Genomic DNA, 23,740 nt, shown 5'->3' with positions numbered 1-23,740 from the left:
GCTGTAAAATATAATGCTATTAGAAGAGTGGAATTCAAATATTGTTACCACATAAGGTGACAAACATTTGAGATCATACATGAGTTGATATGGTTGATTTGGTTATTCCACACTGTATTAATAAAATTATAACATTGTCTAAGAACAGTGGCTCACATCTGAGCTAATTCAATCCTGTCTCAAAAACAACAGATAAATAGCATCTATTATATCACAACAAAAATTAGAAAAAAAACAAAAGAAAGTTTTAATTAAAACCTCTTTCCATAACTCATATTATTATCTAATGTTTAATATGTCAATTATGCTTTCAGTATTTTATGTGTATATTCTTCAGACATTGCTCAACAATAAAAAGAGGTGTACTGACAACTAATTTTCTGTTGGCAATTTTTGATTTTTTAAATTTTGTGTATCACTTTAAAACACCCTTTTAAAATATTTTGTCACAGAACATAAAAAATTAATTTTGATAGAAAAGAGATAATTGATACATAGGCTCTAGGTAGTTTTTTGATTGTGGCAATTATTCTTCTTCTATTTTTTTAGTAGGTCATGTGCCTTGAATTGGCCTGGGCCTTGTCCCTGAGCTCTTCAGCTACCACTCTACCCTTGAGCCAAGCCCCACTTCCCATTTTTTTCTGAAGGTTAATTGGAGATAAGAGTCTCAGGTCCTTTTGTGCCCTGGCTATCTCTGAACTTTGTTCCTCAGATCTCAGCCTCCTGAGTAGCTAGGATTACAGGCCTGAGCCACAGCGCCCGCCCACTATTCTTTTTTTTGAAAGATTTTATTAACACTGATTTTTATATCATATTTCAAATGTCATGTTTAAAAAATAAGCCTTCAAGAAGAGAATCTCTATATGCAATCACTGCCACATAGATTTTAGAACATAGTTAAAATTAAGCTGAGGGTTTGTATGTCATAGATACATTTCAATCTATATCACATTATGTCTATAGTGTATAGTGTATATATATATCCCATCATAGATTTTTATGTCTATGTAATCATGTATATATCTCCAAGTCCATGTCCATGACTTTGGGAACCAAAATATTGAGTCCTCGCTCTTGTACTGTTTAGATCTAATATGACAAATCAAGGAGACGAAGCAACTTTTGTTCCTTTGGTCTTGGCTTATCTCACTCAACATGATTTGCTCTAGTATCATCCACTTCCCAGCAAATGACAAATGCTGGTGGGGAGTTGTGAAGAAAGAGGAACTCTACTGCACTGCTGGTGGGAATGTAAACATGTACAGCCACTCTGGAAGGCAGTTAGGCATTTTTTTAAAAAACCTGAAAATCTACCCTGAGCATCATAACCCAGGATATGATAAGGACACCTTCTCATCCATGTTCATATCTTCCCAATTCACAATAGCCAGGCGATGGAAACAACACAAATTCCCACTACAGATGAATGGATACCAAAAAAATGTGGTACATATAAACAACAAACAAGATAAAATAGTCACCACTTTTCTTAAAGGCAGAAGTGTATATTTGTGTGTGTGTACGTGTGTGAATGTTTGTGTCCTTATGTGTGTAAAAATTTGTGGGTTGACATGCATAATACAGAGGAAGGAGTATTTACTCTAACTTCTACAAAGAAGGAAATTAATGTAAAAGAAATTTATCAAAATGGTAGTAAGAATATGAACGCCTCAGTCTAACCATCCTTGGTAAAATACAAGGTGAGGCATTATTGCCTTTTAATTTCAGACTAGGTTTGAAAAGTTTACCAGTAGTTTTGCTTTCCTACACATCCACTAAAAATTAACTACATTTTCTTATTAAAAGTACAGTTTCTGTTAAGGATAATTGAATTCCTCAAACATTAAATAAGTTTTGGAAATCAGCCTTGAAATAATTTATATAAAAATTAATTGATTCGTAGGACAGTTTGATGGCATATTAAAGTGAGCCAGGAAGAGTTCAGGATAGCCTAGAATGCATAAAAAGATTCCTTACCCAAACTCAAAAAAAATGTTAATTGATTCTTTTAAAGCAGTAATCTTAACCTTTGAATCCATTTGGAAAACTTTCTTTTGGCTTCTATTACCATTTTTAATTATCCACATTATTATTTTGACTTGGCTATGTATTATTCTACAGTATCATATCTAAGGAAATAAACACTATCTTTCATTGGAATGCATGCATTTGCAGTCAAAATTTTCACTTGTATAACCATTCCCAGAATTATGAAACATTTTTTGTCCCAATAACTGGCATTTAATTATATCTATAGAAAATAAAAATATATGCCTCATCAGAAAGACATAAAATAATAAGAAAAATTCTAGCTCCAAAATTTCTTCACATTCTCAATACATGAACACAGTCATCTTTCAGTAATATTTTTCATTACAGATCAATCACCAGGAAATTAATTTTACATACTATATAAACTCACTGGATTCTTAAAATAGAATATAAGTTCCACTGTCACCATTATGATTTCCTCTTGATTTTCAGTCAAGAACATGTTTAGTTTTGATTATTTTACTTTAATAATTATTTTTCAATACTTTTTCTGTTGTACATAGGATATACCAGACAGAGAAGTTATAACAATTGTTATACATATGGTACTGTACTTTAAAAATTACACAATTGCTTATGAGCCAGTTTATTGTCCTTTGCACAAATAAACAAGCCATTATGTCAAGGGTGAAAGATCATGATTAGTATGTTTACAATACACAACTCCTTCATGGCTGAAAGCTTCTGGTGATTTCAGTCTTCCTGTCATCCATTTAAATCTCTTATCTACTCATAGAATCTGGTTGTAATACATTAATTCTTCAATTATCAGTTGTTAACTAATTAAACATCTCTATTACCAATATTATTCCATCCCTTTACCAGCTCCTACTTTCTACCCCTACTACCATTTATTCAGCATCCTTAAAAATATATACTTGATAATAAACAACATTTCAGATCTTAATACCAACTAATAATAAAAAATGAAGTCTTTGTGATTTGACAAGAATTTTGAACCATTATTACTTTGACTTAAAAAAATTATCCAAGGGCCAGGAGTTTGGCCTAGTGGTAGAGTGCTTGCCTAGCATGCACAAAGTCCAGGTTTGAATTCCTCGGTACAACATACATAGAAAAAGTCAAAAATGATGCTGTGGCTCAAGTGACAGAGTGCTAGCCTTGAGGAAAAAAAGCCCAAGTACAGTGCTCAGGCACTGAGTTCAAGCCCCAGGACTGGCCAAAAAAATCATTGAAGTTTAACATATCATATTTGACACTTCTTAATAACTGTATTTGGATAAACACCTTATAATGAATCTTTTGGCATTTATTTCTGGAATGTTCTTAGCATGAATGAAGAACCCAGCTTCTCCCAGTCGAAAATATACTACATGGGCTGGGAGTTTGGCCTAATGGTAGAGGGCTTGCCTAACATGCATGAAGACCCAGCTTCAATTCCTTGGTACCACATACATAGAAAAAGCCTGAAGTGGTGCTGAGGCTCTAGTGATAGGGCTGTAGCCTTGAGAAAGCCCAAGGACAGTGCTCAGGCCCTGAGTTCAAGGCCCAGGACTAGCAAAAAAAAAGAAAGTTTACTTCATGTTTGGACGATACTTATACTGACATTCTGGAACTATTGCAGTTAAAATTTATAAAATGTTCACATAGTAGTTTAATAGCAGGAGAAAATCTGATTCTGCTTTTAGTCTTCAAAAGTAAAAAAATAGCGAAACATCATTAGTGCCAATAGAAAAATAAGATGAAACCTTTGCTATTAATTTTTTTTCTTAATCCAGTAACTGCTTTATGTGCTATCCTTTGTTTTGCAATTCATGAAGTAAACTTAACTATCTATTCCCTTTGGCTCATTTTAAGAAAAAGGAAATGAAAAAAAAATATTTTCTTTGATGCATCACATCTGTGGTAAAGGCAAATTAAAAAAATATCATTGTAGATGATATGTGATGTATTCTCTAAGGAACATTTGTCATTGCCTCAAATCAAACAGCTTCAATACTATAACAATAGCTATTTATAAATCTCTGAATATTGTTGCCTCATTCTTCTCACTGTTGGTGTAGAGGAAGGCAGTTGAGTTTTGAGGGTTAATTTTATACCCTGCTAACCTTCCAAAGTTTTACTTCCTCTTTCCCTATTTGGATCCCTTTTATGCTTGCTTCTTGCCTTATTGCACTGGCTAAGAATTCTAATACCATGTTAAAGAGGATTGGAGAGAGTGGGCATCCTTGTCTCATTCCTGATTTTAGAGGGAATGGCTTTAGCTTTTTGCCATTAAGTATAGTACTAGCTGTGGGTTTGTCATACACAGCCTTTATTACACTGGGGAATGTTCCATGGATTCCTAGTTTCTCCAGAGCTTTTAACATAAAGGGGTGTTGGAACTTGTCAAATGCCTTTTCTGCATCTATTGAGACAATCATGGGTTTTTTGTCCCTGGTCCTGTTGATGTGTTGAATTATACTAATTGATTTACGTATGTTGAACCAGCTTTGCCTCCCTGTGATGAATCCTGTTTGATCATAGTGTATAATTTTTTTGATGAGTTATTGCAGACGTTGGCCAATATTTTGGAAAGCAACTACTTTTGCAATAGCCTCAAAGAAAACAAAGTACCTAGAAATTACCTTAACTAAGACTGTAAAGGACCTTTTTGATGAAAACTTTAAAATCCTGAAAAAGGAAATTAAAGCAGAGCTAAGGAAATGGAAAAACCTCCCATGCTCCTGGATTGGAAGAATCAATATCATGAAAATGACAATCTTGCCAAGGGACACCTACAAATTCAACGCAATACCCATCAATATCCCAATGGCATTCTTCAAAGAAATAGAAGAGGCAATCCAAAATTTCATATGGAATAATAAAAGACCACGTATAGCAAAAACACTTCTTAGCAGAAAGAACAGAGCAGGAGGAATTTCAATACCAAACTTTAGACTCTATTACAGAGCTACAATTATCAAAACAGCTTGGTACTGGCACAAGAACAGGCCTGAAAACCAATGTAATAGAACTGAAGACCCAGATATTAAACCACAGACCTACAGCCACCTAATCTTTGACAAGGGAGCCAAAAAAAATAGAATGGAAGAAAGACAGCCTCTTCAACAATTGGTGCTGGCAGAACTGGTTAAGCATCTGCAGAAAACTAAAGTTGGATCCTTCTTTGTCACCATGCACTAGAATTAACTCCAAATGGATCAAAGACCTGGAGGTAAAAGCCGACACTCTGACAACTTTACAAGAAGTAATAAGAGATACACTAGACCTCCATGGCACAGGTCGAAACTTTCTTAATAAGGACCAAAAATCACAACAAACAGAGAAAAGCTGGATAAGTGGGATTGCATTAAACTGCAGAGCTTTTGTATGGCAAAGGACATAGCTAGTAAACTAATTAGGAAGCCTACAGAGTGGGAGAAGATCTTCACCAACTATACAACGGACAAAGGCCTCATATCTAAAATATATCAACAGCTCAAAAAAATTGAATCACTCCAAAACTAATCTCCAAAGTAACAACCATCCCATTAAAAGATGGGCCAAAGACTTAAAGAGAGTCTTCTCTGAAGAAGAAACAAAAATGGCCTCTAGACACATGAAGAAATGCTCAACATCTCTGGTCATAAAAGAAATGCAAATTAAAACAACTCTAAGATTCCACCTCACTCCTGTTAGAATGGCCAGGATCAAGAAAACTAATAACAACAGATGCTGGTGGGGATGTGGCCAGGAGGGATCACTACTACACTTTTGGTGGGACTGCAAACTCGTTCAACCACTATGGAAAGCAGTATGGCAGTTCCTCAAAAGACTAAACATAGAGCTCCCCTATGACCCAGCAATTCCACTACTTGGCATTTACCCAATCATCCAGAAACAAAGACATACTAAATCCACCAGCACAACAATGTTCATTGCAGCACTATTTACCATAGCAAAGATATGGAACCAACCTAGATGTCCCTCAGTTGATGAATGGATCAAAAAGATGTATTTGTACACAATGGAATTCTATGCTGCTGTCAGAAAGAATGACATCACCCGATTTGTTAGGAAATGGAAAGACTTAGAAAAGATCATATTAAGTGAAGTAAGCCAGACTAAAAGGAACATAGGCTCAATGGTTTCCCTCATTTGTCATAATCAGTAGAAACCTTGGGCTCTCCTAGCAGAGATTTGCAATAGAGCAAAACCTTGATATAAAAGGCCATATAGTATAACACTAAATGAAAGGATCTCTAGGATATAGAAACATAAGCCATATAATGAATGATTGTTGTTCTTAATGTACTATGTTATCTCTCATCTCTTTTGTTGTCCCTTGGTTATCTCATATTGTTATAGTATCTCACTTTGTTACCTGATATATCGGATATATTTGTATTTGGTTATTTGAAATTGGATAGGGAAGGGGGGGAAAACAAGATGAGAGGTGGAGGTGGGGGGGAGGGAAATGGGAACCAGGACATGTGAAAGGGTATCAATGTATGTGAATTAATGCTCCATCTATCTGGCAAATATCATGTAACCCTTCTATTATTTACAATAAAAATAAATGGAAAAAATGAAATAAATCTCTGAATATAGCTACAAGGAGGGATTTTGACACAAGGATGTCAGTAGACTCATGATGCTTAGTACTTTTTCAAGGTATGTTCTCATTCATTCCATTCATTTATCAGATAGTGTAAAAAAGCAGTAAGGTAAGTTTCATTATCTTTATCTTAGAAGTGGAGAATGTATCAATCAAAGAAGTTAAGGAACGTTGTTCAAGGTCACAGAATGAATAAAGTGAAAAGCCAGGATTCTAATGTAGATTGCTTGTTTCCGAAGACATCAATCTTTTTTATAAGTATTTTTTATTTATTACTTTTTCTCCCATTTTCTGGGAATTATATTGAGATTTGTCTAATGGATTGATTACTAGAAAGTTACAAGTAATAAGTGCAAGTAAGACATGCAACAAAAGTGTACACAACTAATATTAGTAACTATGATTACAATTGATATAAGAAATTATTTCTTGACACCAATCTTAAGATTAAACAATAGTACAATTCCAGGAGATATTTTCCTACATTTATTTTACATTTCAAAATAAAGTCAGAATTAACATTTGCAAAATGTATTTTTGTGCCAATATTCTGAAGGGATCTGAGTTACGACTCATTCCTGAAAATGTAAGGATAAATTTGCTCATTAACTTCTACAAAAATATTTATTGATCATTTAATAGAATGGAGGATCTACACAAAAGCTATCTATTGAAGTATCGAAATTTGTTCATGTGGTAAAAGGAAGGATTTACATTTTGGAAGTTTCTAGTTGGTCTCTTTATTCATTTTAAAACTTTCCTGCCTACTTAAAAATATTTGTTAATACAATCACTTTGAAATGCTCCCAAAGTACATTATTTTCATTCATTCATGCTGCATAGTGGATTTATGTTGAGAGCCACCATCTGCCCCAGTTTTGCTTAGTGACACAGTGCTGTCAAGACTGTTAATTACTAAGGTCAGAAGGTTGGAGGGTGGTTGAACTTCAGTCTCACATCTTGAACCAATTTGAATGTTGCAGGAAATATAATTGAATCTAAAAATGATCCATGTATGTGGCATTTTTAACATATACTAGTATTTTTTCTGGATCTGGACAAAGCAAGTACTATATAGAAATGTCTACTGTTTCTTGAGTTTCATAATCAGTATTTCACATCAATAAAATTCATCCATAATTTTAAAAAATATATAAGGCTTAAAAGGATCATTAAATATCTTCTGGACTCCTCTCACATATATGTCATACTATATCACTGTTTTTGTAGCATTTATGAAATTAAATAGTAATTATCTTTATATGCTTTCAATAATAGCACTCATATTGTTTCAAGAATTTCAAGGCACAATAAGTAAAGGTATGAGAGTCGATGTTCTTCGCTGTTGCTTGGTGTCAATATGTCAGTAAAAGTTGGAATATGAGACTCTTCCTAATCTCCAAGTGCTTACACAGTGACACATTTTATTTACACCAGAAAAATGCATATTTAATTCTTTTCTTCTGTGAACATCAATATTTTTCTGCTCAGAGATGAATATTGAATAGAGCAGCTTGCCAGTTCTCCACTGAAGAACTGGGATCTGGCACCCTTTCCTACATTCAAAACACACTCAAGCAAGACTTCTTGTTCACAGAGAGCTCACATTAAAAAGCAAACTCAAAATATCTTCAAACAACATGAGACACCCTGTTACAAGTACTTAAAGAAGGTCAGCAGACTTTCTCATGCCAAGGAAAGCATATGATTTAAATTTCACAACACGATTTCATCGAAAAGTTGCAAAATTTTTTCACTAGAAAGTTAAAGGGAAAGAGAGTAGTTGTTATGTGTCTATGATAACTCAATATAGTCAGAATATTAACAACCACAAATTTCTCTGTTCTGTCTAGGATATAACATAATTTTTGAAAAGTTATTAGGCTTCCAGAATTATGATTTGTACTTCTGTTATAAAATGACTTTGTTACACACCAAGTTAAGATTATTTGAAACTCCATAGCAAGTATCAGTAGGTAGAAAAAAGACTGAGAAAATGCACAAGAACAGCATGTTTAAGCCCTTAATTTTATTACGGTAAATTTATTTTGATTTGTTGCTGGAACCCAGCAGGAACAGAAGAGGGCAATTGCATGCAAGAGAACAAAAATAGCTCGTTTAAGTACATAATGTTCTGTAGATGTAAATGCAGCTCTGTTCACTAGCAAAATTTAGAAAGAGTAAAGGTAAATCATTAGATTTATCTCATGAACAAGGACATATCTCCCCTCATTAATTTATTGTGATTCTTTCTGTTTCTTCCATTTGTCCACATGTACCTAGAGAAAAGACAGAAAAGGGTTGAAATACTTGACACTTCTTGCCCAATTCACCGTATACACATCCCAAAGTAAGAGCCTGCTGCTGCAGTTTTGAAGGGATCTAAGTCATCTCTTCACTATAAATGTAGTTCCTTGGGAAGATTTTTGCAATCACGAAACATTTTTACCAATTTACCAACCAAATATTTCATTGGTTCAATTTTCAGTAAATAATTATGCTTATATGTGAACTTAGGCTCAATGGTTTCCCTCATTTGTCATAATCAGTAGAAACCTTGGGCTCTACTAGCAGAGATTTGCAATAGAGCAAAACCTTGATACATAAGGTCATATAGTATGAAGCAAATTGAAAGGACCTTCAGGATATTGAAACAAAAGCCATATAATGAATGATTGTTGTTCTTAATGTACTATGTTATCTCTCATCTCTTTTGCTGTCCCTTGCTTGTATCATATTGTTACAATATTTCACTTTGTTATCTGATATATTGGATATATTTGTATTTGGTTATTTGAAATTGGATAGAGAAGGGGGGAAAACCAAGATGGGGGAGTGGGGGAAGGGTAATGGGGACCAAGATATGTGAAAGGGTATCAATGTATGTGAATTAATGCACCATCTATCTGGCAAATATCATGTAACCCTTTTATTAATTACAATAAAAATATTTTAAAAATTATGCTTATATGTGTTGAATACCTATGTTTAGAGTGAAGTAGAGTCACTATCAAAATATATCAAAAAGATGATAACATTTTATTCCAAATTTTAGCTATTTTGAGACAACATGGACTTAGTTTCCAGTTCTAGAAGTTCAAAGTTCTTGAGACTTTTATTAGTCATTTTTCATATTTTCCTTATGTGATTAACACTTTCATAGAAGTATGATAAAATTAGTATGTTTATTTTGAGTTTATTTTGAGTTCACTGCAATCTGTCTTGAAAAGCAATAATGAAGACAATTGCTTTACAGAAAAAAATGGAATTTTTTTCTTTAAAGCACAGATTCTTTTTTTAATTTAAGGATGTCTTTTTATTTTTTTTCTAAAGGTGATGTACAGAGAGGTTACTGTTACATAAGTAAGATAATGAGTACATTTTCTTTCTGAACAGTGTTACCCTTTCCACGTTTCCTCCTGCTTCCCACTGACTCCTTGACCACCTTCCAAATTTTATAGTTTATTTCTAACGTGGTGTCTAATGAGTAGCACTGTTGTACTGGTTCACACTTGGTCCCACTGTTTCTGTGACTCCCTCTTCCATCCACAAATCAGACAGGTTTATATGCAAGACAAAAGGGTATAGAAGTCAAAAACACAGTGGCAAGAGAGAATAAATCAAAGGAAAGAAAGAAAAATAATTGCAAATAGCCCACTATTAAAAACAAAACTACTTTCCATTTCTTGGAGTTCATTTTGATCAGAATTATCTTGTAAGTTCATATGTACTTATCTATAGAGCCATTGTGATCCTCTGCTAAGAATATCTTAGACATATTATAGTCATTACAAATGAGGGAATCTATATACCCTCATATCTAAACTATAGTTAGTAGTCAAAAATTAAAACCCTAAAAACAAATACTCAAAAAAACCACAATAACCCTATTAATATGTAGGCTAAAACTTAAAGAGAGACTTTTCTGAAAAAGAAATAAGAATGGCTAATAGACACATGACGGAATGTTTACTATCTCCAGCCATAAAAGAAGTACAAACCAAACCCGGCTCATGCCTGTAATACTAGCTAATCTAGAGACTGAGATCTGAGGATCAAGGTTCAAAGCCAGCCCAGGCACAATAGGATCTGAGACTCCAATTAACCTCTAGAAAATGGGAAGTGTATGGGCCAGGAGTTTAGCCTAGTGGTAGAAAGCTTGGCTTGCATGCAGGAAGACCCAGGTTCAATTCCTCTGTACCACATACATAGAAAAAAGCCAGAAGTGATGCTGTGGCCCTGAGTTCAAGGCCCAGGACTGGCAAAAAATAGAAAAAGAAAATAGTTCCAGTGTAGGGCAGTAGCCTCGAGCTGAAGAGATCAGGGACAGCACCCAGGCAGAGTTCAAGCCCCATGACCCACCAAAAAAAATTACAAACAAAAAGAAGATTGAGATTTCAACTCACCCCAGTTAGAATGGCCATTCTCAGGAAAATAATAGCAGATGCTAGCATGGATGTGGACAAAAGGGAATACTACAGTAGTGTTAATGGGAATGCAAACTTGTTCAACAACTCTGGAAAGCAGTATGAATGTTCCTCAAATGATTAAACATGTGATACAGAAATCCCACTCCTGGGTATTTGTCTAAACAAAAATAAACAAGGCCACACTAAAGCAATCAGCTCAACCATATTAACTGCAGAATTATTTAGCATAGTTAAGATATGGAATCAAACCAGATGCACCTCAGTGGATGAATGGATCAAGAAATGTGGTGTGTATACATAATGGAATTCTATGGTTCCATCAGAAAGAAATGACATTGCCCCATTTGGAAGGAAATGGAAAGACCTGAAAAAATTATATTCAGAAAAGCAACATAAAACATTTTTTATTGCCAAGAAAAGTTAATGAGAACAGATCCTTGAGAGGTAATTACAACTAGCACTCAAGTTTTTCCTTATTTTTTTAAGTTATCCTCTACCCCACTATACCTCATTATTTTAATCTTTCTAAAACAAGATTTGGGGACTATAAACTATTGTTTTTTAACCAATATTAAATGACAAAGTTCAAAATCTAAAATACCTGTTATGATTGCCAATATAAAGTGACAAAGAATTTTAAGGTTCCATACATTTAAATGATATTATGAAGAAACTCAAAAGTAGATACAAAGCTGGGTGCTGGTGGCTCACGCCTGTAATCCTAACTACTTAGGAGGCTGAGATCTAAGAATCGCAGTTCAAAGCCATCCCAGGCAAGAAAGTCCGTGAGACTCTTATCTCCAATTAACCACCAGAAAACTGGAAGTGACACTGCAGCTCAAGGTGTCGAAGGTAGCCTTGAGCTGAAGAACTCAGGGGCAATGGGGGACTAGAGTTCAAGTCCCATAACTGACAAAAAATTTAAAAAAAGTAGATACAACTCCAAAAAATTTTACAAGCCAGCAGAACGTTCTGTTTTTTCACTTTTTACTTGAAAATAAACTCAGCGTATTCATTATTGATTCCATTTAGAAATTTCCCTCTTCCTGTTCCTTCTAAGTGTTCTTGGTCCAGTCTTTTTTTTTACTTTAATTTTATTGTCAAGGTGATGTGCAGAGGGTTTACAGTTACATATATGTGGTAGTGAGTATATATCATTTCAAATATTGTTACTTCCTCCCACATTTTCTCCCACTTTCTTTCCCCCAATTGTAAAGTTCATTAGAATATATTTTCTTGTTATTATGGTTGTTACATTGGATTCCCCTTTGTCCTTGGTCCATTCTCAAACTTGCATTTTTTTAAGGTTATGTAGTATTTGCCTTTTTTCTTTTTATATGTCTCAACAATATAAAGTCTATTCTCTGATTATAGTTATAATTAAAATGGGGAAATGCAATAATTTTATAAGAGATAAAGGCTTTTGAAATTAAATATAAGACTAATTTTCTGTGTGACATTGTAATAAAGGACATTGAGCAATATAGGGGAATGTGTCCTTCATAACACATTTACAATGAGAAAGCATACTCCTAGACCTCTTTGGGTATTTTCAATGACCTCGTAGAATCACTTTAAGAACAACTTTATAGTAAAACTGATTTCGCATGCACTGAGATAAAAAAATGCTGTGATATAGTGCCCTGAGATGATTTAAGAACAAAACTGAGAGTATACAAATCAGACTTCACATCGTTAACAATTAGTTTAAATTACTATGGTTTGGGTAGAAGTCAATTTGTCCATTCTGCAAATGTGCATGAATTATATGTATGCTAGATACTATACTAAATTTATATATTTTAAAAATTTAGACCAGAGGAAATTAGTTCAGAAAAAGACAAAAAATCATTTCAGTGAAATGAATTGATTGCTATAATGAAAGCATGTGTATATTAGACAAAAGAACATGACTTTAAATTTGTATGGTCGATTCAAATGAGTAATCATAGATGAGGCAGTGTTTGAGGTAAGAATTGAGGATGGTATCAAAATGGACAAATATAATAGGAGACGGTAAAAAAAGTTACACTAGATTTAGCTTATAAATCTATAAGTAAATATATTGGAGATGTGCAAGAACACACAAAAGTATTACGTGAAATATGGCGGATTCAAGAGAGAACTCAAATAGTGGAACTCCTTACAATGATAAAGTCAAAGTTCAGCAAAATAAAACACCAGGAAGTGGGTCCTGAAAATGGTTAGGGTGGTGTCATGGGAAAAAGGGATGGGCAAGTGAAGAGAAGAGGAGAATGAAATCAAGAATCCAAGTCCGGCACGGTGGCCAATGCCTATAATCCTAGCTACTCAGGAGGCTGAGATCTGTGGATGGAGGTTCAAATCCAGCCGCGGCACTAAAGACAATGAGACTCTTATCTCCAATTAACCACTAGAAAACTGGAAGTGGGGCTGTGGCACAAGGAGTAAGGCCTTGAGCTGAAGAGCTCAGGGACAGGGCCCAGCACCAGAGTCTAAGCCCCATGACCCACAAAAAATAAAAAGAATCCAACGTATATCCTTACAAAATTAACAAGAATGAAGGAAAGGATGTATAAGAGGGGTGTGAATGCTAAAAGGGTTTCTATTGACCAAGACATATTTTATTTGTAAACTGTTTTCATATGTGGCAACTTCTTTGCACACATATTTAAAGATAATTTTGTAAAGGGAGCTTCAGATAGAGGTAATTTTGTGCGTAGTTGAGGTGTGAAGTAGGGGAGTCTATGTTGCACATTAATCACAGATGTGTGGGAATTGGAAAGCCAGATTCTCAATGATAGCTACTACATATTAAGTGTTTGTTATTGTACAGTTGTCACTAATAGTTCATTTTTTGTAATAAATTGAGGCAAAACAGGGGTCAAGTAAGTTGGGTAAGGGTTCACATATTTTGATTCTTATTTGAGTTCCTTTTAACAAATATTGGACAGTATAAATGAGGTAAATTCCCATGCTAGGAAACTTGAAAGCATGACTTGTATCCTTATCTCACAAAAAAGACTTGTATTTAAGAAGCACATTTAGACCAATTTCAATGTTCTTGTGCAAACATTACATTGGACTCCTGAATTCTAGCAGAGCATGACAAAGAATAATTTAGTCCATAAAATGTTCAAAATTATTGTAACTAGGTATTTTCTGTGAAGGTTACAAACCCATGTGAAGTTTGATACAAAGCAGCATTTTCTCACTGCTTTTTTCTTATGGTACATTACAGTTTAAAAGCTTCCCACGGTATGAAGTAACAGAATAAGTTACTCAGCCTCTAGAATTGACAGTTGATTCATAACAAAGCAGTTGTGAAAAAACAATGCATTTATGATAACAATAGTCTACAAATAATTGCAAAATATCTAGAAAAGTGTTTGAATGTTCCCATAAAATTTGAGAAGATAAAAATGTCGATTACTTTGATTTGATAAGTATACATTAGATACATGCATTAAATTATAATTACCTTATCAATTTATTTCATATATTCAATGACAAATGAAAACAGTATTCTTTCTGGAGATTTTTGGGGGTCTCCTTAGATTAATACATGGAAATAATGTGTCCATTTTTTTTGATGAGCACTAAATTCTGTTTCTACTTACAGTTCTTATTACCCTGTAATACCTTGTGTTATGATGAAAGACAGATTAAAGTTGGTAGCAGTCTTGTCATTTTTCAGTAGATGTCTTCAACAGCTGAAAGAGAGCACAGCAATGGCTGACAGTAGAGTATTATGCTTCCAATAGACTTATATAATGCTTTCTGAGACTATTACATCAATCAACCCCAAAAGATTCACAAGAATAGAGGACTAACATGTTAGGAAAAGGATTCAATTGTATTTTAAATAGAGAACATCATGTCAAAAGAAGCTGGGCAGGCACAGTAACACACTCCTCTAATCCTATCTACTCAAGAGGCTGAACTCTGAGGATCGTGGTTCAAACCAGCCTGGTTACAAAAGGACCTGAGAGTCTTATCTCCAATTAAAGTCTAGAAAACGGGAAGTGGGGCTTGGCTCAAGGGTATGACAGGAGCCTTGACCGGAAGAGCTCAGGGACAGCGCCCAGGCTGAGTTGAAGCCCCATGACCCACAAAAATAAAAAAGCTGAAGAATAAGCACTACAAAATGTAATATGCCTAGTAGGAAATATTGTTCTTTCTTATCTCTGCTACATTAAGAAATTGTTAATGAAATAGTATGAGCACTTTTATGTACCACTTAAAGATCCAGGATCTATAATAATTTTGTTGAACAAATATTGCAAGAATAATTCTATATCACATTAACATGAGTATAATGAAACTTTAATAGACTTCATATAGTATTTATTTACAGTATTACTGGATAAATGTCTTTAAAAACAAGTCAGAGAAGTCATCATGCAATTGTGATGCTAGAAAAGGCATGACACTACTCTAAAATGAAATGATCATATTTATAGTAATGGAATAGAGATCTGGCCTATTGTCAGGATTAATGCGGTTTTCTCCAAGAAACTGGACTGTTACCTAAATCTTGAAGTATAAAGAGGTAACGAAATTAGGTATGTGGAGATGGAAGAAAATGGTAGAAAGACTTACAGACAGAAAGCTTTACAGATCCAGAGAAAAACATGCAAAAATATCTGAAGCATGAAGTTATACAACACTACTGAAAATGATGAAAGTTCTAATATGGCCGGAGCAGGGAAAATACAAGAAGGAAAGGGAAAACTATGACATGGAACATGTATCAAATCATATTGAGGCTGGTAGGCTATATTAAGAATGTTGATTTTTATTCTATGACCATAAGCAAGTAGTTATTTGTCTAAACTCTTGTGGTGTCATAGGCAGATTTGCATTTGGAAAATATTCTTCTGGCCATGCTGTGTAGAACTGTGTGAACAAGGTCGAGTGATTAGAGGAAAATCACTTATCAGCCTATGGCAGTTGTCCAGTTTATATCAACATTGATTTAGAGGAAGGGGTTGTCAGTGGAGATATTGAGAACTAAATGAAATTAAATCTATTCAAGATAGACATTGGGATTGAAGATAAGCAGGGCATTTTTCAGAAATAATGATTAGGAATCAATCTGTACATTGAAATGTTTGATTGTAGTATTTATGAAGATGCGAATAATTAAGTAAAGCTGCTAAATCCAAAGACTTGAACTTATGCATGGTAAATTTGCAGTTGAGTTTTGATAGCTAAGATGCCTAGTAAGAAGTTGGACACAATAGATTTAGGATATAGGTAAACATTTAGGACCAGTTAAAACTAGAGATAAACTGGTATGAAAAGTACAGAAACTAAACATTATTGGGAGAGAAGGTTCATTTAAGACACTGCACAGTATGGAATAGAATGGGGTCTCAACCAATTTTATATGTATAATCTCATTGAGATCTTCCTTTATGCACCTACCTCATATAAATCAAATGCTCAATCACTTTGACTCAAACTAACGCCTACCAATATGTAGCAAATGCCCTAAACTGGAGATTAATCCATTTTCAGAGTACATATTTGCATCAACAGCTATTGGTAGTAGAAACACAAATCTGGCTACTTCACAGACTGTGTGCCTCTGGAATCCTTTTGCTGAGTTTATTTCTGCAATACATCTTTTGTTCATACTGCAGGGAGGTGCCAAACAGATTTACATTTAGCTAGTTAACAATTACTTACTTAACATTTAGTTAGTTCCTCAAATAATTTATCCCTATGTGCAACTAGCTTCCAGTAATAGAGAATAAATGTTTTTTGTAGTATAAGGTGAACTGAAAATTTCAATTGAAAGGGATAACAAATTATCTCTCAAAGTAAAGGAAAGAAAGGAGAGAAGGCAATTAGGGTTTAACAGAAATTTATTACGTATTTATAATTTGGTAGATGCTTCCCCTGCTATGTGTGTGACGTACAAAAACATGCCTATGTTTGCATAGATATCTTCATTTAATCATTAACAGGACCCAATGCTATAAGTTATTATGAATATTTTTGCACAAAGAAATAAAAGTGACTATAATATTAGCTGTCTTCCAAGACCAGAAACCCACAGAAAAAAACTTTCAAATCATGTCATCTACTTCACAGCCTACTTGTTTCAACTAGTACACTGTTGTATCTCCTGTGAAACATACATAGCACTCAATCTACCTTCTCGTGGAACAAACATTGCGTTCTATAAAGAACACAGGGAGGGACAGGAAAAAACTAGAGGTCACAGAGTTAAAATTGCCTATGTGAGAAATAGTTCCTTTCTTATCTCATTCATCACCATATGTCTTTGGCAGTACCTTCCTAGGGATAAAGGTTGCCTGCTGAGTCATCTATAGGAACTTCTGCATCATGAAGTCTGGAAGAAGACTCACATATGACAACAAGCAAGATTCACAGCTGCTTATCTTAGTAGATTTGACAGGATCACAGCTTGAAATGGTATGACTGTATTATAATTAGAGATTAAGTGAAAACATATTCAATTTAATCATTTCAGAATGATTTGCCTTGAGTCTGTTGTAAATAACGGGTATCATTTCCATATATTATTATAAAACAAGGTTGATTAAATGTTTCATTTATTATCTTATGTTTCATACATGCTGGCGAAGACAAGCAAGGCCTATACAGACACACGTAAAGAAAAAGTCAGAAGATTGATTTTGGCAAGGAAATATACACACAATCACATACTATATATGCTACATATATATATATGAAATGCAAATAAAATCACATTTCTGAAGGCAAAGGCCTTTCTGTCAGAGTCTGCTTCAATTTGTGAAGCTTGTACTTACAATCAATATCTACTATGTTTCTGAGATTATTTATGCGTCAAGGCTAAAAGTAGTAATACTTCCAATGTAGTTTAAAATTGAGTATGCTTATATTCCTACTGCCACAGAAGTAATATGCCTTCTTACCTTAATTAATTGTAAATTGTTACTCTAACTTGTTCATTAACGAGGTACTTCATTCTTCATATATCACAAAAATGAAGAGGTGTGATAAAATTTTTTAAAAACATAAAGACAAGTATAAATATTGACTGAAAGATGTAGATAATAATGTTGAATAACATGTTCAGAAAAGAGATATGTAGGTTATTATATGATAGTATAGACATCCAATAGTCCATTTAAAATAAAAAGCAATATGACTTCATTACAATTCAATTGATATCCTTCATTGTGTCTATATCAAGAACTTTGATTTAAAACATTGTTTTGGTGAATAATGCATTTTATGTTCATTCCTCTGTTCTCTATGCTTATGAATGTCATCATAAGGCATGGGTGGCTCACAACTGTAATCCTAGCTACCCAGAAGGCTGATCTGGGGACTGTGGTTCAAAGCTAGCACAGGCAGAAAAGTCCATGAAAGTTTTATCTCCTAGTAACCATCAGAAAATCGGAAATGAGCTCAAAGTGGTAGAGCACTAGCCTGGAGGTAAAAGGCTCAGGGACAGTGCCTAGGCCCTGAATTCAAGCTCCACAACTGACAAAAAAATGAAAAAGAAAGATTTATAAATGATTTATTTAATGATTACAACTATGTGATTATGCAAAATAAGTAAAAATACATTCATGAATCTCTAGCATATACAACGTGACAAAAAATAAAATATAAGTGTACTAAAGAAAGACATAAGACTTCTCTAAATCCAGTCACATAAGATCTTATTCAGTGGAGAAGTAATATCTGAAGTAGGGTGAGAGATGGGCTAATTTGAAGCAAAAGAACACGAAGACATTGGTAAGACTGATACAATTTTACTCTCATAGCCAGAGTGGCCTTCAGAAATAAAACAAGAAAGGAGTGGAGAACCAGGAGGGTACACAGATTCCTGAAATTTTTATCGTTTAGTTATTGCATCTGCAACATCAACAATACCGTGTTTAAGGCAATACATACCAGAAAACAGTGTGTTCTAAAACTAGGAGTGATCAAAAAGTACAAATAAAAATTCAAAATTGCAAGTTTATATATATAACTTCGCATCTGAATCATTTGCCTTTCTTCTTTGTGGACATAATTTCCCACCATCATGTGTTCAGGGAAATTCGAAAGCAGAATTTATAAGCTGGAACAACACATTTCATTTATAGTTACAAAATAGTAATTTGAATACAGAACAATCGCCCATTATGCTAGCTAAATACTGAATATTTATGTTAAAAAGGTACAAAAATTTTACAGTTGTTACTTTTACCAACAAAAAATAAAAAATGTTTTAGCCTGATGTTGGGAGCTCACACGTATAATTCTAGCTATTCAGTAGACTGCAATTTGATGTGATTCAATGCCAGCCAGGGCAGGAAAGTCTATGAGACCCTCACCCTCAATAAGCTCTTCAGACGAGCCAAGAAGTGGAGCTGTGGTTTAAGTGGTCAAAGAAGCCCAGGGACAGGCCCTAGGTTTAAGCCCCAGGACTAGCGCCCTCCCCCCAGAATGTGACTAGTCTAATATGTATGGGTTATTTGGTTCTCAGAAGAAACAAGAAAAAATCATTTATTGAGTAATGTACAGTAGGAGTAAGTCACAAAGGTGCTGCAGTCAGATTGGGATTCTTATGAATTTGTATTTTGTAGGTCTGATCATATGAGTCAGTAACAGCAGATTCTCCTATATTAAAAATATTTGCCTATTATTTGTTTTTACAAATGGAATATGTATATGCACTTATACGACCAAATAGACTGACATATCCTAAAAATTCCAGCATATTTTTCTATGACAACAGGAAAATCTGTGCCATGAATTCTTACATATTACCAATTTTCTAGGCAGGTATTTTCTACTTCAATAATGTGATTAGCATGTAAAAATGGGGGAAAATCTTCCAGTAGCAAGTAGTATCATTGTAGTAATGAATTAGGCAACATTTTTCTCTTTACTCGCCTGTGGTTATGACAGACAATATATCTGAGGAGGAATATTGAAGGGGATGGGGCATGTAGATGCAGCAATTGAACTGGAGTGGTGAAATTATCTAATGGATTTGGTGCCTGGAGTACACTTGAAGTAAGTTTGCCAACCAAGTTAAGCCTGAGAACAATAGATAAAACAACAGCAAGAAAACTTCAAAATTTCCTCTGATTGATTAAGAATATTATTTCATACTAGCATATCAAGTCAGAGTGCTTTGGGTTTCTTTTTCCTCAAAAAAAGTATTATGTTTACAAAGCTTTGATATGGACCAACAGACTCATAACGCAATGTCTCATAGGTTAACTCAGCATGCCTCAGTGTAGACCAATCTCTACTTTAGCTGCCCTGAAGACATGGAGCTCATGTGGTGCAACTGACTCCTGAAGCTGAGAAGCCCAAGCCTGAGATATCTATACACTCACAACTGTGTCCAAGTCATTCCTCTGGAAAGTTCTTCCTTGGTAGAGGAGAAATAGAAATCTTGTATGTTCTCTAGGGTCCCATCCTAAGGCCTTAGAGGACCTTTCCTGAAGGAAAAGGCTCTTGCCTTGTTCTTGTGGAATGAAAGTTCTTTGTGGGACCTATTCCTCTCTCCTCCTTCCCATCAATCCAGAGTGCTGAGGTTCATCAAATTTCACTCCCATAGAGCAACATATTTTTCTTGACTCCTGCTAACTTCACACTCTCACCTACATCACTGTTGCAGCTCTCTGTGTCCCTGAGGCTGCTTCTGACCAAAATGTTCCCCTGCTGAAACCTGTCTGGAAGTGCTGCAGGCTATCACCTACCAGTTAGCTTCTGAATGACATCATCCAGAGATTTAAGTGAAGGAGCTCAGGGACCTCCATTTCAGAAGTCAAAAGGAAGAGGAGAAGGAGCAAGAGGAGGAAGGGGAAGAGGGAGAAAAGCAGGAGGAGGAGGAAAGAAGGAGGAGGAGGCAAAGAAGGGGAAGAGGATGAGGAGGGGAAGAGGACAAGGAGGGGAAAGGGGAAGGAAAACAAATTACAATTGTTTTAGATTCACCAGCAGAGGGGCTGACTGAAAGGAGCTGGACTTAAGGGGTTTCCTTGTGCCTTGCAAACACTGCCTTATTACCTGCCAAATTCATCGTGAAGTCTTAGTCAATTGTGTCCCCAAATGACTCAAAGTGCATATTTGTTTCCCCTACAGATTAGGCTCAAAGTTCCTCATTCTTTTTAAAAATTTTCAGATTTTATTCAACAGAGGATTTTAAGACTATTTAATGTTATGACGGTGGGGCAAGGAGTTGTGTTGGCTACTGGGGATCCTGGAGCGCTGGCACTTGATGACTTTCCTCAGTTTTTCATGTCCATCCCATCTGGCCATCCCCCTGTCCTCTCTCTTACCCTCATCCCGCCCTATGCGCTTTACCCAGCACCCCTCGCCCGCCCATCAGTCCCTCCCACTGCCTCCTCCTCTCACCCTCAGGTCCCCTGCGTAGTCCTCACTCTCCACACTTTCCCTGCACCTCCCAGACGACCGCACTTCCCGCCCTCGCATAGGTCCGGCTTGCAGCCTCCCGTCTGCTCCACAGCCTCCACTTTCCAAGCTGCCTGCTCCACCCGCACCGCCGCACTCCTTCCCACCAAGCTTCCTTCCCGAGGCCCCACGGCTTTTGCCTCTGACGTTGCCAACGCATCTGGGACTCAACTTGCGGTCCCGTGATCAGCCCAGCCTCCTGAACACTGAGAGTCAGTACTCTCGGTGTGACGCGGTCAAGCCGCCATCCCCTTCGCCACCACGGCTAACACGGGTGCCACGCGCCGTCGCCGCCGCCGAGCCGCCGCAGCAGCTGCCGCCCGTCCGCCGCCCACCATGGCCCCACAGCAAACAGGTAGCAGGAAGCGGAAAGCAACGGCGATCGAGGCGGGAGCTGGGTGCTCCTCGTCGTCGCTGGGCTCTGGGGCGGCGGGCCAGGGAGACGGGCCGGTGGTGGCTAAGCTGCAAAAGCGCCAGGCGGCGCGGCGCTCACTGGTTCACTACCTGAAACTCCGCGAGGTGGGCGCGTGGGACCTCGCCAAGGTGCGCGGCTTCGAGGGCGACATGCAGGGCTACGTGGCGCAGCGGCTGCCCGAGATGCTGCGCGAACGCCAGCTGTTTCTGGGCACCTTGAACAAGGTGTTCGCTTCCCAGTGGCTGAATACCAGGCAGGTAGTGTGTGGAACCAAGTGCAACACACTTTTTGTGCTGGATGTGCATACCGGCCACATCACGCACCTCCCACTCCTGCAGGACAAAAGCCCCAATATGGCCCGGGCCCAACCCACCTGTGGCATCCATGCCATAGAGCTGAATCCTTCCAAGACGCTTTTGGCCACCGGAGGTGAAAACCCCAACAGTCTGGCAGTCTACCAACTGCCCACACTCGACCCAGTGTGCCTTGGTGACCGCCTAGGCCACAAGGACTGGATCTTCGCCATTGCATGGATGAGTGACACTGTGGCCATGACTGGGTCCAGGGATGGCACTGTGGCACTCTGGCGTGTGGACCCTGACCTGATAAATAATAATGTGACCTGGTATGGTGATGAGGAGATTCCGACGTATACTCACATCCGTCCTAGAGACGTGGAGGCCATCCCCAGAGCCACCACCAATCCAGGGAACCGGAAAGTGCGAGCCCTGGCTTTCAGTGGCAAAAACCAGGAGCTGGGAGCAGTGTCCTTAGATGGGTACTTCCATCTGTGGAAAGCTCGAAGCAACCTATCCCGGCTGCTGTCCATCAGATTGCCATATTGCCGAGAGAATGTGTGCCTGACCTATTGCAATGATTTGTCTCTGTATGCAGTGGGCTCCCAGTCTCATGTCTCTTTCCTAGATCCACGACAACGCCAGCAGAACATCAGGCCCTTGTGTTCCCGAGAGGGTGGCACTGGTGTGCGCTCCTTGAGCTTCTACCAAAACATCATCACTGTGGGCACTGGCCACGGCACTCTGCTCTTCTATGATATCCGCGCCCAGAAGTTCCTAGAGGAGATGTCATCAGCTGCTCCAGATTCCTTTCCTAGACCTGCAGGAAGAAAGCTGAAACTCACCTGTGGCAGCGGCTGGCTCAACCGTGATGACCTCTGGGTAAACTACTTTGGTGGCATGGAGGAATTCCCAAATGCACTGTACACCCACTGCTATAATTGGCCAGAGATGAAGCTTTTCGTGGCAGGGGGCCCACTCCCTTCAGGCCTCCACGGGAACTATGCAGGCCTCTGGAGCTAAGGATGACTGCCTCCTCATCAAAGCACACAGATTAACCTTTTAGATTAGCCTCAACTTTACTCTTGATGTGCGCGTGCTTTTTTTTAACACTGTGTTTGTCTTTTCTTTTCCAAGGAGAACTGGCTTAACTTAGTATATTTGTCAAAGACAAAAGAGAGAAGAGAGGAGAAAGGGAGAAGTAGCAGGAAGAGAGACAGAGACGAGTGAACAAATAGTCATTTGGGCAATCAGAACTTGACTTTAACATTTTCAACACCTTCTCCCCAAGGAGAAGGAAAAAAATAATTTCAGATAAGTATGAATTGTATACTTTTTTGAGAAACACACACACAAACTCCTTCTTGAAGCTATTGCAGTCATGTTCTTATTACAATTTAGTATTTTAATTTTGTTACTATTCCGTTAATATGTTCTGATCTTTTATACATTTTAAATGTATGGATTTTTGAAAGTGTGTCTATAAAAGTATCTTTTGGGATTGTCTGAGGTGCCCTACCGCATTTAGCCCTACTCTACAAACTGCAGGCTTAGAGTTGTTTCCATT

At 36.8% G+C, this 23,740-nt stretch overlaps 1 protein-coding gene across 1 annotated transcript; it reads left to right on the top strand.

Annotated features, from left to right (window-relative positions):
* The first annotated feature begins 21,451 nt into the window (after positions 1-21,451).
* Positions 21,452-23,399, top strand: LOC150041484 (DDB1- and CUL4-associated factor 12-like protein 2). Its single transcript, XM_090325714.1, has one exon. The coding sequence runs from the start codon at positions 21,799-21,801 to the stop codon at positions 23,194-23,196; it is 1,398 nt and encodes a 465-aa protein (XP_090181840.1). The 5' UTR covers positions 21,452-21,798; the 3' UTR covers positions 23,197-23,399.
* The last annotated feature ends 341 nt before the right edge of the window (positions 23,400-23,740 follow it).

Source organism: Megascapheus bottae, chromosome X (genome assembly GCF_031878675.1).
Source record: "Megascapheus bottae isolate mThoBot1 chromosome X, mThoBot2.hap1, whole genome shotgun sequence".
Classification (NCBI taxonomy): Eukaryota; Metazoa; Chordata; class Mammalia; order Rodentia; family Geomyidae; genus Megascapheus; species Megascapheus bottae.
The sequence above is the reverse complement of the archived record's forward strand: the minus strand, read 5'-3'. Positions and strand labels throughout refer to the sequence as shown.